Below are 15,739 nucleotides of genomic sequence, written 5' to 3'. Positions count from 1 at the left end.
ATATTGTTGACAAACTTTGCCCACACTGAACTGCATACTCCCCAGGAGTGAGACTGTTCTTCATTAACAATAAACCTGCTTGTTTCGTCATTCTTCACTCTCAAAGAAAACTACAGGAAGCAAGAGGAAAGGAAAAGTCTAAATCTCATTCATCTAACTCTATTCTTTGATTTCCATATTACTGGAAATTAACTCCCACCAAATACACTTAAAAAAAATCTTTCCCTGACTCTGCACCTTCACGAAACAATAAACTTACCAAGCAGTGCCAACTGCACACATTATTAAGAATGTGACAGCCTTCCTTCTTACTGGCAGTGCAGTGATTCACCATATAAACTGCCATCTTTCAAAGCAGCTGATATTGTAACTTAGAACTGGCATTACACATAGCACTCCATCAAACAAAGTACTTCTCACACTGATATCTGAGGCCCAGCTTCACACCATTTACCTTACTCATACAGAAATCTGCAATAAAGGCTGGCCACAGCCCCTTTAGAAACAAAGGAAAATGGATGGTAATTTAGAAATCCATCTCTTACACAAACTGAGGAGATAACTCTCCTCCATCACCTACAGAAAGAACTTAGAGCAGCTGAATCCTAATTCAGCCATCACAGGTACCCGGCTAAAGCTGGGTGAAATCCAGTCCTTTTAGTCTCCTCCTTGTCTTCTAAGATTGTCTCCAATTTTTATCATAATGAACTCGGCTTATTCTTTTTAACTGCCTACACTAAGACTCTTCAGGAGAGAAGAGGTTCATCTCACAAAACCTTTCCCTGGTTTGAATTCACAAACAATAAACATGTCTCTAGAGCCTATGATGTGTTAGGCTTGTCTGTTTTTCATCAGCATTGAGTTAGTCCATAAAGGAAAACCTCCAGTCCCTTGTCTGTGCATCTATTCAATTTCAGCTTTTATGAAGTGGAAAATATGAGAAGTCCTTGTCTAGTACAGGATGTCAATTGTCCTCCAACACTTTTTGTATTGGGCAGCTTAGTGGGTGTTCTAAAAAATGAGTTTTAGACAAATACTAAAATTTAGACATACTTCTGATGACTAATGTGTGCATCCTAACTGTCAGAAGTGATGAACAGCACACAAATTGTCAAAGTTGTCTATCTGGCTACTGCAGAGAGCTATTCTGAAAGTTTTTTGGTCTGGAAATGGGGGCTTTATGAAAAACAGCCCCTTAGAATTCTTATAGCAGTCTTATTGATACTCATTTAAGTAGGAAGTTTTGCTTGCCCTATGAAGATGCTTTATTAAAATGGATTCCACATTTCTGCCTGCCAAGAGTCTTTTCATTATCTGAGAAATCCAGATGCTTAGTTTGCAATTCTTCCTGAAATCAAGAAGCATATTTACCTGAAAGCATTTAAACATGATGGAAGACAAGACCTGCTCCTGCTTTTAACACAGTATGAAGGCACAGACAAAACACTTAAGGATTTCCTACGCGAGAAAGAAGAGTCCAATGCGCATGCATTTAAACCTATTGCCAGAAACTCTGGCCATGAAAACCAAACTCAACATCACATGAGTGTTCAAAACACCACAGGTTACTCTGAACTCCAGCCTTTAATACAAGTGCACTGAATATGAGATCTTTTCACTTCTATTCCCATTAATTCAGCTAGCCAACCTATTTATCTCAAAACAATTAAATGTGCTATGGAAAAATACAAAAAACAACATTCCTTTTCCTTTCTAAAAATTACAATAAAATATGTTTCAGGTGAGATGAATAGGAATAGCAAGTAACTTTTATTTACTACTGATGTTGCCTACTTGATTCAAGGACATTTAATTGCATGCATTGGTATGCTTCTTAAAACTTACATAATGTGCTCTTTTTTTTATTTTACATAGACATAGGAACAACTAAAGCAAAAAAAGTTAATCGCATTGATAATGATAAGTATCAGTAGCTATACCCATAAGACTAATTCCATAGAATTCTGGCAAACCCCACATAATCTACTGTGTCAGATAAAATGAAGAGAAGTTGCTAAGATGGATGGACCTCAGTTGATCATAAATATTCTATAATAAGAAAGTTTGTATATGTATATAGGGACAAAATCAGCATCATGAAATGATTAATATTATACAAATGAAAAATTATTAAGAACTGTGTGTGAAGTCGATATTTAGCATTGATATGCATCCATGCATGCAGGTTATACTGTCTGCCCTTAACTTACATGGTCAGTAAAGCTTGCAGGTCATCATCAGCCAGTGGCAACTTAAAGGACTTGCAAACAGTCCTGCACATCTCATGGGGCAGCACTCCACATCTACACAAACAGGAAGAGAAGGGAGGAAGTGTACATTAGGTATTTCTCAGATTTATTTCAAGTGAACGTTGCTGCAAATAGGAAAACACACAAGAAATATTGGGGTAGAGGTAAAGAAAACAACGTTTTATGAAATTTCGCTATTACAAAGCCCAGAAATTTGGAAGTGCATGAGGTGACCTGTTCTCCCACATGCTGAGGTCCTTAGTGGTTCTCTGGGATTCTTTATCTGTGACATCAGAATCAGCTACAAATCCTTTCTTTTTTCCCTTAAATCACAATTTTTCCTCTGATTCTGAGCATGTGATTATGTCACAGAATGTTCAGTACAGCAGCTATAATAAAAAGTCCCCAAACAAAATGAAAAAAAAAGACAAAAAAGCTATCCTTTGCTTGTCTACAGCCAAGTGTTGAGAAAGGCTTAACATCACAAATAATATACTTCATCTGCAATATGTAATTTGCTCAGCAACAAACAGAAAGTAGATAGGTTTACAAGCAGAGCTTCCCAAATAACATCTTAGGATAAATAGAGGAAATTTACTTTTCACGGTCATTGTATACAAGCACTGCAGACAGTTGTTCAAAATTCTCAAAGCTATTTTTCTTTAGTCGTTCTTGAGCCACTGCAAGGAGGAACTGGAGGTCTATTTCATATTCATCTCTCACACTGTAATAGCGCCCAAGAGTTATAATTTCATGTTCTGAAAATGCTCCATCAGCGATATCGACTATCAAATTTCTGTTCACAAAAACAACAGTCTACGTTAGTTTTAAGTAAAGAAGTTAAAAACAGTTAATAATTACTAAACTGGGGGCGGGGGGGGGGAGGATAAAGCGCACTCATTACAAAATACTGTATTTAGATCTTTAAAGAATGTATCTACTTCAATTTAAAATCCAGATCTGTTCAAGAAGGTATAATGGCAATTACCTGAACTCTTAAACTTTTGCAGAATTTCCACATTTGCCCAGTAGTTGGCTATACATACAAAAATACATAATACTTATGACTGAAACCTTTTCCCAGAGATGCCATAGTGGCATGGAATATTAGCAGAGATTAATTTTGTCATTGCATTTATCTAACAAGATAGTGAATTAACAAGGTATTAGCCTGTTTTGTTCCTAATTATATTTTGCATTCTGCAACACACGATTATCAGTAAACACAAAGCAGGCACAACAACTGTTGCATAAAATATATAGAGAGAATTAACAGCAGAGGAGAAGTGGGGCAGAAGATCCCAACAGAGAACAGAATATTAACCAAGTGGCAAGCCACACTTCACAAAGCATTGTGAAAGCTGGCTGTGATAGGTAGCTTTCAGGGGAAAGCTGGGGGAAGGGAAACAGAAATTGGTCACAGAAAGAGGGCAGAAAATTACACCCAGCTTGTAATCGCAAGCCCTCCTGGCAAGAACGGGAGATAGGAGGCAGTAGCATGACCAGGTTACACTTGGACGCTGTCAGCAGAGCATCAGATCACATGCAGGGAAGAACCTGAGATGTGCTCTCCCAAGACTGCTTGTGCTACTCAAACAAATCAGCCCATTCCAAAGAAGGAGAAATGTTTCTGAGATCCATCTGATGGGTCAGTGCTGGCACTGAATGACTATTCATTCCTGTTAATATCAAGAATTTGTTGCTGATAATACAGCTGGAGTGACTTCCGGGTAAGCTGAAGGCACTTGTAGTATATCAGCAAATGGACACAAGCTTTGGAGCTTAAGGATCAGGACTAGTAATTACAGGTTAGAAGAATGTCCCTCTGATTTATATTGCTGGTAGGGGGGAGGAGAAGGACCAATTTTGAAGACTGTTGCCTTCACGCAATTACAGATTTCTTCTTTGTCCTGGATGATAACACAACATAAGGAAAGAAAACCACCAGTAGCAAGTTATGCAAGGAAATTCTGCTCTCCTGGAAAAAACTGGCCTGAACTGTAGGTTAACTCAGCTGTTACAAGGCCTCTTGTCAAACCTGTCTTAGTGTAACTACATTGGTGTTATGACACCAAACATCTGCCTCTGCTGAACTCATGTTCAACAGGATTTTTTTTTAACAAAAGCATCAACATAGGCCTACGTACCTCAGTCAAAATTAGATTAATTATATATACTTCTGGATAAACTGCACTAAGAATAAACTTCACCGTAATTGCTGATCCAATTAGAGCTCTACCTTGTGGTATTCTTGAGGGTAGTGCATCACTGTGATTATATACCAATCTTTGAAAACAAATGGAAGGAATTATTAGTGATGCACAAAGTTCTGACACAAGATTTGAACTGCTGGCTGGAGAATAGTTAAAATTCTTGAATGAATGTGATAATGGGTCTCTTAACATCCACATGTGAACTGAAAGCACAGAAACTTAGTACCCTTTGAGACTGACAAATTTTATCACCAATTTCTCACTTGCTTCCTCTCAGAGGCTTGTGCGGCCCTGTTCAAATGAAGAATCTCTTCATAGAATATGATCGCACTTACACAGCTATTCAAAAAAGGATGCTAAGCATCATATTGTGTCTATTTTGATTCAACTGCTGCTTTTTTAATCTTGAAATAATTTAGAAAGATCCTTTATGTGCAGTGGCAAGAGATAAATATCAGAAGAAGACAAGATGTTGGCAGTAGCAAGCCGTATTTGAGATTATGCAAACTCAATGACAAAAACATAGTCCATCTATTAATATTATCATTCTCTTGTCAGTACGATTTTTCCACTTACTAAATATTATTATTTGTATTGTAGCAGCATTCAGAGATCCAGTCAAAACTGGAGCCTGTTTTCTGGAGCCCACAGTAATACTACTACAAACACAAAGAAGACGACAATATACCTTGATAAGCCTGGCACTCTTAAATGCTTGGGCTGGTGAAGCTCAAAGCATGTAGATAACATCATCTATCTGAATATTTCCACAGACTGGATTTCCATACATGGCATAGATTTTTCCTGTCTCAGAATTTTAGAAGTCTTTAATTTTCTCAAGCCAGTCAGTGACAATCAAGTCTACAAAAACCCCAGATAAAATTATTGTCTCGTTTGGGAATTAAGGAATATTTTAGTGATTGCTAGGGACTAATGAGTGAGACCCAAGATTCGCAAACAAAAGTACATCTAAAGTCTTCCTGACAAAATGAAACAAGTTGCAAGAATTGTTTTCACAGCTTAGTTCTCTTTTGGTTCACTTTTTTTTTGTTCTAGAAAAACATGACAGATTGCAATCTGAATTTGGTGGAGAAAGAAGAAAAAATAATGAACTGCTTAAGAAAGCTCTTTCTCAAGTTAAAAGGAAGACAGGCATCTTTGTTAAATCCACATGGTACTTTGTCTCTAACAGTAAAGGGTCTTGCCAGTGGCTTATGAGAAAAAGCAGTCTGGATAGGACCATGATGCACAGGCATCTAAATTTTAGTTATTTTTTTCTTCTCTTCTTAACAAAGATTTCAGTAGTTTTAACAACAGCTTAGGGGATAGCTTCAGTGTATGTCATGTACTTATTTCCTGGACAATGTGCCATAGATCTGGGTTCTGAAATTAGTTAAATTGTATAATTACAATTCTGCTTCACTACATCATACTTACAGGTACCTTTTTAAAAGCAGATCATATAAAATTACATAGGTAGAAAGGAAGAAATCTGAAGAGCCCAATTCAGAGCACAGTAAAGCTTTAGCTGTATTTAAGATAAGAAAAGAGGATTATCATGCTGGTGGAAGCTGTCACACAGATAATTGCCTGTACTAAAAATAATCATTTGTAGTTAGTTATAATCATGAAATGCCATGACAGATTAAAAATAAGCAGTGATGTACATAAAAAAATACAAAACTGAAAGAAAAATACATATTCTGTTCACAGAAAAATATCTTCAACTTTTCATAAATGCAAACAATCGCTCTTGTCTTCACCACTAAAAATGTTTCTTTCATTCTAAAATAAGACACATGGATAATAAAAAGAAGAGAGTCTTTAAATTACAGGATATAATATGAATGAACAGAAACAAAATCAATTATCACTATAAAGCACAAAATTTAAATGTTCTTTAGAGGCAAATTCTTCCTCTGGTAGTGTGAATGCTTCCTGCTAGACCCCCTGCAGTCCCACCACCGCAGGAGGGATGCAGACCATTAGCACGTGTTCAGGCTGGCCCAGGTGAGCACTGAGGCCAAGAGAACATTTACGACGTGGGTTCCCCTTCTTCCTCTCTTGCTTATGGAGGGGGTTACTGCATTTCTGTTGCTGAAACCAAGTGTCTCAATGCTATGTAAGTACACATATCTTTCTCCATGCCACAGAACAGCACTAGCCTAAATTAAATAGTTGGGCTTTTCACAGCTGCGCTGAATATGACTATGATTAAATCTACACTCAGCTGAGCCTCTTCTTGATAAAATAAATTTTTTTCCCTGCTGTTTAAAAGCACAACCAACCCTTCTAAAAGTGTGCTCCACCTATTTTGTCATGCAAATGTTCCAAACCTCTGACCTGCTCTTAGTTCATGTAAGAATACAAAAGTTTTGCAGATGATTATTTCATAATTTAAATTTAAACCATAATTATTTTATTTTAAACCATTATTGTGCATATCAAGTAAAACCCTTTTCCAAGTGCTATGAAGTTTCTCCAGATACACACTAAGTAAATTTTCTTCCCTTCTTACTCTAGTAATTACATTTTCCCTCTTAATGTAATTAACAAGTCAGAATCTTGCTTCTGTGGAGTAAAATATCTAAGTCTAGAAATATTTTGACCAAAAGCTGCCAGTAACTGTGTTCTCTCTTAGTTTAAATCCTACCTTTTAATGACTTATTTTTCATTTCTGAATACCAGCTTGTTTTAAATTCTCACTACTTTCACTTTAAATTGCTGGAAGAACCTTCTACTGATCTATAACTCTTCTGAGGTAGTTCAGAAGTAATTTCTGCCTTGGTTAACATTCCTATAGGGATGACAATCCACCCAATATACATCTACTTATATGCTTTAGTTACTACGACAGTTCCTAAATACATAGTTATTACCACTGCGAAAAAGAAATGCTTCTAGGTAAAACTTCCTCCTCTGTTCCAGATCATTAACTTTACCAGTACCTAACACAGTTCATATGCTCCAGTATTCCGGCTGTGGGACGAACTGAAATCAGCTTCCATTGAGCATGATTTCCTCTTTCAAGTATCTATACATTTCCCCATTGCCACATCTGGACAATTGCCAGAAGCCAAATTTCTGTTCCCTCTACCTATGCTGAAATTACTATCCAAGCACTAGTTATTGCTCTGACTACTACTTTCCAGACTTTTTTAAAGATGCCTACCACTGCATTCTGTAATTTCAATATACCTTGGTTCCGTGAAGATTCTCTTCTTTATCAATGATCCAAAACCCAAATAATACCATTTTCAGGAGACAACTCCAAACATTCCTTTTTGAATTTCAAAACTACTCATTAATTTGTTTCACTCCCAGGATAGACTTTTCTTTATCTTTCAGTGTATATATTACTGCTGACATGCCCTTCTCCATAACACCCTGTGCCAGCTCCCTAAATAGTAGACAGATTTTCAGCTTATTTGAAACTTTTCAGCTTACTTGAAACTATCACATTTCTCTTTTTTCCTGGGGCATGGATTCACTTTATTTTTCACATACAGTCTCCAAGTAAATGCAAAACAAATGTATGCCATTTGTCAGCTAACATGTGCAGAAAACATCAAGAAACAGTCATGCTCTATACATTTTTGGGGAATGTGCCTTCATTAAATATCAAAACCTAAAATCCACTATCTTACCTGAAAGGGTCATACTCAATCACCTTGGTATGCTCAGGGTCAGTGGCTGCAAACACCTGTCTGATTTCTTGGGAACGAGGTTTGGCTATGTCTTTCAGTTTCTTGAGGATGACACCAATATCAGCCATACAGAACTTAACAAAGGAAAGCAAGACATAGATTAGATCAAAAAGCACTTTGCAACCAACTGTTCATGTACCAGCAAGAGCTGTCAAGATGCAGGGCAATGCTGAACTGTCAAGTAATATTAGTTTCTTCATTGTCTCACTTCGAATGCATCTATCAGCACTGTGTTAAATTTGGAGGGAAGCTTGCTGCACTGAAAAAAATTGCTTCCTACCAAGAATATAAAAAAATCATCAGATCATGCACTCTCAGAAAGCTTATTCCAGCTACAGAAAAGAACATCTACTTTTGTTTCAAACATTACATTGTTAAAGCAGTAGAAACATTTAAACTACAGTTCTAATAACATGGTCTTTATATTATATTGGTGCACCTCACTTAATTCTCAATCAATAAATTTCACCAAGTTAAAACTAATCTTTTCACCATTGGCTCCAATGAACTGTTCCCACAGATGCTGTCATTCGTATTAGACTATGTTGTCTTACATACTCAGAATTAGCAGACGAAATTTGTTAGGAACCAATTTTTCCTGTCACGTAAGATGAATGCTTTTTTCTTATTAAATAGGCGATTAAAATAAATTTGAATTTAGATAAACAAAACCAGAGCACTAAGACTTCCACCCTATATTCATATTGTTGTGTAAGAGCTCTACCAAAGATTTATTTGCTATACTAATTTTTAACATCTAGGGTATTCAGTCATTAAATTAGGGTCAAGTCCAGGTATGAATAGGTGATATGTCCTTACATCTGTCATGCCCTACCCTAACTCATAAAGCACAATGAGCAGTCTGAAAAGTTTTCTCCCATTTCTTCCAGTAAGAAATGTTGCTTTAACTGGCAATTATTTGGAATTTGGCGTGACTGGTAATAAGAACCTAATCACAACAGAGACTGGGTTTCACTCCCATTTATGCTGAAGTCTGTCTACAGCTTTGTATCAGTTCAAAGGCAACTACTTTGAAAAGGGTATTTAAAGTCCCTATGACACTGCCAGAGCAGTACAAATTGATCCACGATTAATACATCAGTGGTTGCAGGTAACATGCTCAGATTTACAGAAGACAGTTGCTGCCTATGCCAAAACTCCAGGAACAACCCTGGGATGCAATGCCACACAAGGCAGTGGTGTGGAGCAGGTGGACCAGCAATCAAGTTTTAGAGACAGAAATACCCTGCCCAAGCCGTTATTGTCTGGGCCATAAGCACACAGCTTTTTGCTGAAAAAGCAAGGAACAGAGACTGAGAAAAGACTGAGCAGAAGGAATCAATGAGTATTTACAGATGGACAAAGTGTTCTGTCTATTTAAAAACCTGTCTTCTCTACATTATCAAAGCAGATATTTTTACATCTTTTTTTCTGAACTACATATTCCAAACAGCTACATAGACATCAAGTACCCGAGCAGCATGGTAATAACCCTACCCGCTTTCTCCCCTTCTCATGTAACTGCTGACATGCTAGTAGTCATGCTAGTTTTATTTGATTGTCTTGCTTAAGTCAGAGGTTACTCTGTTGAATTCAATGGAAGTAAAATCAACCTCCATATTTCTGCTGCAGAAGACAATACAGTTTGAACAACTGAGACTGTTTCAGAGATGATGAATTAATTTCCAAGGAGGCACAGTGATGCCTTGTTTGAAAGAGTCCTCCTCAAACCTGGATAATACCAGTAAGACTGCGCAACACACATGTTCTGTTTTGCGAGCAAATTTATGCTTTTTACATACATTATTTTTCCTCAAATTTGAAAAGAACTAAAAGTGTAGAAAAGTTACTTTCAGTACAGGTGGCAATCAAAATTACAAGACTCAATTATTCTTCTCTCCTCATAACTTAAAAACAATACAATAAACACAATTTTGAAACAGAAAATTAAAACTTTCCAAATACCTTATGTAGTGACAAATGTTTCAATGGTAGGAAAATCAATTCCTACCTGTATCATGATTACCGATCAAAATTTCACCTAAATCAACATATGCCTATAGAAAAGTGGCCAAAATGCCATTTTCCAGAAGAAAAACATTCCATCTGGATTTTTCTCACCAGTTTTCAGAGAATGTGTTGATGTGTTCTGTTGAAAGGAAACTTCTGTCTATTCAAAAGGAAAATTATTTATTTTCTAATTTTAGAAATAACTGACAAACAGTCAGTGGGGTTTGAACTAGAGGATCTTTAAAGGTCTCTTCCAACCCAAATCACTCAATGATTCTATGATCTTAAAATGCTTCCCCTTCTTCAAACTATCTTCCAGCTCTGCTCTTCTCCAATAATTGCTGAAGTTCTTGTGATCTGAGTATGCAATCTCCTGATGAACTGAGGCAAACAAGGTGTGTCCTTACTTCTAGAGCTCTATTCCAAGGATATGAACAAAGCACCTATCATTGGAAGAATAAATCTTTTTTTCTACTAGCTGTTTTAAAATCTTAACTGTGCAAAGAACATTTCAAAATTCACTTTAAAGAAGTATTTTTAGTGTTGCGTCTTCCCATTCTGCAGATTTTATTCTGATAATATACAACCATTCAGTCTGGAAAACTAAGATCTCACCTGTTTGACCCAAGATAATGCAAAGAGCAGTTCCAAAGAACATTTACAACCTAATGATGCACTGCATTTTGGAGAATAGCTTTGGTTTTGATTCTGCTGGGAGGAGAAGCAGTCCAGCAGTAAGAAAACATAATGTATAGAGCTTTACATTTTACTGCTTAAACCATTTAGCAGTTGTAGCATTTTATATCAGTAAGCATTTTGCAGACCCTCCTCATTATTCCAGGAAAGGCAGGTGGGGCTAACTCCACATTCATTTACAAAGAAATCACACAGTTCTGCTGTTTTCATTTGAGTGAGAACAGCACGTGTGGCCCAAAGGCAGCACAGGGTCAGGTTGCATCTACCTCTGCCTCAACAGCACAATGACAGTGAGACTCGCAGTCTCCAAGACTGCACTAGGCCTACTGGCACCTTGGGAGTCCTGCTCACTTTGGTGAGCCAGCAGGCATGGAACAATTCAAGGCTTGCACTGAGAACCTTCTCCCTCCTCCATCCACAAAAGATGGATGACAAATGGGCAGAGGACCACAGTTTGATAAACCCACTTGTATATTTTCCTTAGGTGTGCCCTCAGCAAGCCTAAGCAAAAGGGCAGCTCTGGAGAAGGTCTGCTGAAGGCACAAGTCATGCTGACAGCCTACCATGAGCTATGAAGCATATGCACTACACCAAAGTCCTCAGACCACAGTCTAGTCCTAAGGCTGATGTTCAAGAACACACTGTGATGAAGGAACAATCCAGAATAGGGATTGTGAGGCAAAAATGTCTTGGCTCCTGAGCTGCCTTTCAGAGTGAATGGGTCAGAGCTGCACATAACAGGAATTTCCAAGTATACTAGGGTACATTTATTCAAATATTGCTGCAGAAACTTCATCATAAAAAAGAAATAGTAATCTACATTTCTTACCAAACCAAGAAAAAATCCCACAAAAGCTCTGTGACTCTTCTGTGGTTCTCCATCCCTGTATCTTTTCTTTTTTGACCTCTGTGACAATTGCTATAGATAATTAATGTCTTCCTGTTGGATACGTTCCCAGCTTTGGGGAATGAGGGCTTCTTTACCAGCCATTTGTGTCATGACTGGTAGCATAAAGCATACAACAGCAGAGGTACCCCAGCTCTCTGTTGTTGCTCTCCCCTCTGAAAGCAACACCAAAAGATAGTGAAGCTCAGTATAAACTGTTAGCTTGAATTCCTGACTGTGATATGAATTTCTAATATCACAAGGGAAATGTTTTGGCAGATAAATATGTATGAACCCAAAAGTAAAATCAGGGAATAAAATAACTTCATCAGTAAGACTAAATTGGATAGGCCCACATCTTAACTGTGCACTGTTCCAGTCTCCACGTCTCACAGTTGCCTTGCAAGGACAGACTGAAAAAGGTGAGACTCTTAACTGGATAGGATTAGGCTGAGAGGGAAGAATGTGTGAGATTTAAAAATTATGAAGGTGGTGCATAAAGTGAATGAGGATCTTCATCAAACCCCAGAAAACTAGAACTGACATTGAAATTAGTGGGAGTTAGTTTAAAACAGATAAAAGATACTTACTTCTTTTATCATACTTTGTTGTTTTTTGGTTTTTGGTTTTTTTTACATAGCAGGCAGTGAATTTTTCAACTGCTGCCACAGAAAGCTGTGGAAGCAGACAGTTATCTGTAGGTTCAACAAAGTTAGATCAATTCAGGGGCAAGAGGTCTTGAGAAGGAATAGGCAGGAATATACCATCTAACAACCTCTAATACAGTAACAGTGGACACTGAGAAAGTAGAAGGGGAAAGGATGGTAAAGAGTGGCCAGGCTTGCATGCACTCCCTAGCAAGCACCTCCTAAATCCATTGCTAGACAGAGAGCGCTGGGCTGTGAACTTTGGGTGAAGTAACTAGGTATAAATAATGCTGAAAAATATCTAGATAAGGTATAGTCCTTAAAGATAATAGAAAATAACAAAAGCCTGCTTCACCTCATTTGCATGCTTCTCCATGTAGTTGAACGTGTACTCATCAGCATCCACCAAAAGAAAGTTGTGACCATGGAAACAAACTCTGGCTCCAACAAACAGATTCTGAGCCTTGAAGTATTCAGATGGCTCACTCTTAAAGAGCTCCTGCCCTGGCTTCTTAATGCGACCTCTTTCCAAGAACTTCCCACCACGTATCCCTATGGGAATAGAATTGTAAATAATTAATTGTGGCCTTACTTGGGGAAAAAAAACAAACAAAAAACCACAAAAGAAAACTCAAAACGCACCCCACCCCAAACCAGCTGATTTGTGTTTAAGTATCAGTGTTCATCCTTGAGTTCCTTGTCTTACAATATACTCTCCCCCTCCCTCTCATTGCTAAAAGAACTGTCTCTGCCAGTGTCCACAGCAACTGTTACATTGTGCATATTCTGTGACACGTCTCATTTGAATGCCTGCCAAACACTTTTCCCTTTTTTTCTTTTCTTTAAAATGGGACAGAAATGTGCCTCTTCAAATCATTCCCATAACCCTGTTGCCAGCCTTGGGACTGACCTTGAGAAACATTAAAGTGCAAAATGTAAGATGCAGGCAATCATCCTTGAACTGTTAAAGCAAAAAACAAAAAAATATTCACAACTTAGGATAGCACAGTCCTAGATCATGAATTATGGTGTGCTCTAATTCTAACTTGGTTTTAAGGGTTTTTGAATATAAAAAAAAGTAGGAGTGACATGACACTATCTTCCACATACTGTTCTGCCAATGCAATTTAATTGTGATCTGTTATTTTATTTGTGAGCTGTGTATGTCACATTCTTGCTTTTCACATTGCCATGATTTTATTTGTGCCACTGGAAACTGCATGTGGTCCTCAAGGGTATGTAAGATACTAAAAGGAATATTTCACTTTCTAGTACTATCTTCTGGTACACCACAAGGTTGCATTGTATGTATCAAGCTTTCTAGAAAACATTCTGTCACATGTTTAGTTTTGTCAGGACATGTGCTCTACAACAACTCTGGAGTGCCTGGGGTTTGTTTCCTGTTTATATTTCAGCTTCCAAGCCAAAAGCCAAAAAGCATACTTTAGTAACGTTTAATGACATCTTACATATTAGGTAGTTATGCAAGTCCAATAAAAGGCTGATGAACCGTGTAATAAAATGCCTTTTATAGTCAAAATTATAAATAAATGTGAAACCAGAGTTACTTCTTAAACCAGAGTTTGGAGTAGATGTCTGTCTTAATTGCTTTACTAGCACCGTAAAAGCAGAGGACAAAAACTACACTATGGTAATGGTCGGATCTAGCTTGAATCAAAAAACAATTCAAATCACTAATGTAACTCTAATCTCAACACAGTCCTTTTCACCTAGCTACTAAAACAAATATGAAATTTTAGGCTATATAATCCTGGCAATTGTCTGTAATATTTAAACAGAACTGGTCTTCGTAAGATTGGAACTTCACTCTTGTCTCTATATCCCTACAACTGTGCACTTAGATTGGAAACTTACCTTAATACCTTTGTCCCATAATTGTTTTGTAAACATTACAGGTTAGTACATTCCAAGTGTTATAAAGAAAAGCCATCCAAAATATTTCATTAGGTTAGAGATTTTACACTGAAACCTGAAGAGAAATTTTGATGGAAATCTACAGGAGCCAGGCTCAAAGCACAAAATAAACACCACAACCAAAGAGTCTCTTCCATTAAGATCAGATCAGACTTTGCAGGTGTTTGTACAGCTGTTGGCTTGGTCTTACACTGAGTAAAAAAAGGGGTTGTGATCTTCTGCACGGGGAGCCAAGGTTCTCATGCTTTGACCCCCATCTCAACAAGTGCTTCAAGATGTCCAGCCCTGTGCATTTCAAATACAGTTTCACAGTGTTACTAATCATGTGAAGAACTTCTCTGCAACCTTTAGGTTACTGGACTGAGAAAAGTAAGAGCAACTTACTACTTCCATCTTAGGTCTGAGATTTGAAACATTTTTACTTGCTGATTTGTATCAATTCATGCAAATAAAAAGGAAAAAATAGCCCTTTCAACCTGTGCATAAAGGGGACAGTCAAGTTGTTATTTTGGGACTCATTTACTATTTTAACTCATCCCCTCTGTAGGATGTGCTCAAACTTACTGTTCTCCCACCCCATCCACTTCAACACTACTCCTCACACAGGAATGTTCTCCTTACTCCCATTTTGCATGCCTTATTCCTTTTTTCTAGCCACTTTTATCTGACCTTCACAAAGCCTTCTCATTCTTAACCTCAAAGAAACCTGTTCACTTTTCCTTCAGAGATGACTAAAATGAGGGAGGGATAAAGAGAGAGAAGAGAAAGGGAGAAGAAAGAAACGAAGGAAGGTGGGAACAGAAATTTCTGCAGTCCCAGGCTTCTTTCCCACTGCTGCTCTGCCACCCCTCCCCATCCCTACTTCTTATCCTGCTTTTTCAAAGCTGTTCTCACTAAACCCTCCAATGGCCAGTTTTAGCCACATCCTTCCACTTCACCTTTCTACCACCTCTGAAAGTCAGCTACTCCATTCACTTTAACATCCCGGGGAAGTTTAAAAGCCATTTACAAATATATGCCTTTCAAATGCATCTTAAAGCATTTGTTATTGTTGGTATGCAAACTTGCTCATTTTTTGTTTTTCATTTTGTTTGACTAGCAATGTTCAACAGGCTCCCAGCTGCAATCCCAGCATATATTCTCATTCCAAAATAGAAGGTAGCCAGGAAGCAATCTCTGGTCCCATGCTGTTAAGAGCCTGACCAACTGACCACATCTACACTGCACAGTGTGTGACTGATCCTGCTCTGGGTGCTATGGGATGAATCTGGGGTCTAAAGACACAACTATTATTTTTGTGTGAAAGTATGTGAGGGCTGTGCTGCAGTCCAACAGAGTGGTGCTTTACAGCATAAAACGAGGGTATGTATTGCAGCCCCTGGGCGTGGCAGAAGGA

At 37.8% G+C, this 15,739-nt stretch overlaps 1 protein-coding gene across 1 annotated transcript in view; it reads right to left on the bottom strand.

Moving 5' to 3' along the window:
• The window catches only part of EFHC2 (EF-hand domain containing 2), a 60,850-nt gene that overhangs the window by 7,520 nt on the left and 37,591 nt on the right, over nt 1–15,739 (bottom strand). The window contains exons 10-13 of the mRNA XM_040585266.1: nt 12,764–12,960; nt 8,110–8,243; nt 2,848–3,045; nt 2,211–2,303 (exon numbers count right to left, since the gene is read on the bottom strand). Of these exons, the coding sequence (XP_040441200.1) occupies nt 2,211–2,303; nt 2,848–3,045; nt 8,110–8,243; nt 12,764–12,960 (622 nt within the window). The remainder of the gene's footprint in view (nt 1–2,210; nt 2,304–2,847; nt 3,046–8,109; nt 8,244–12,763; nt 12,961–15,739) is intronic.

Source organism: Falco naumanni, chromosome 2, assembly GCF_017639655.2.
Source record: "Falco naumanni isolate bFalNau1 chromosome 2, bFalNau1.pat, whole genome shotgun sequence".
NCBI classification, from domain to species: domain Eukaryota; kingdom Metazoa; phylum Chordata; class Aves; order Falconiformes; family Falconidae; genus Falco; species Falco naumanni.
Note: the sequence above shows the minus strand (reverse complement) of the source record. Positions and strands in the feature narration are given on the sequence as shown.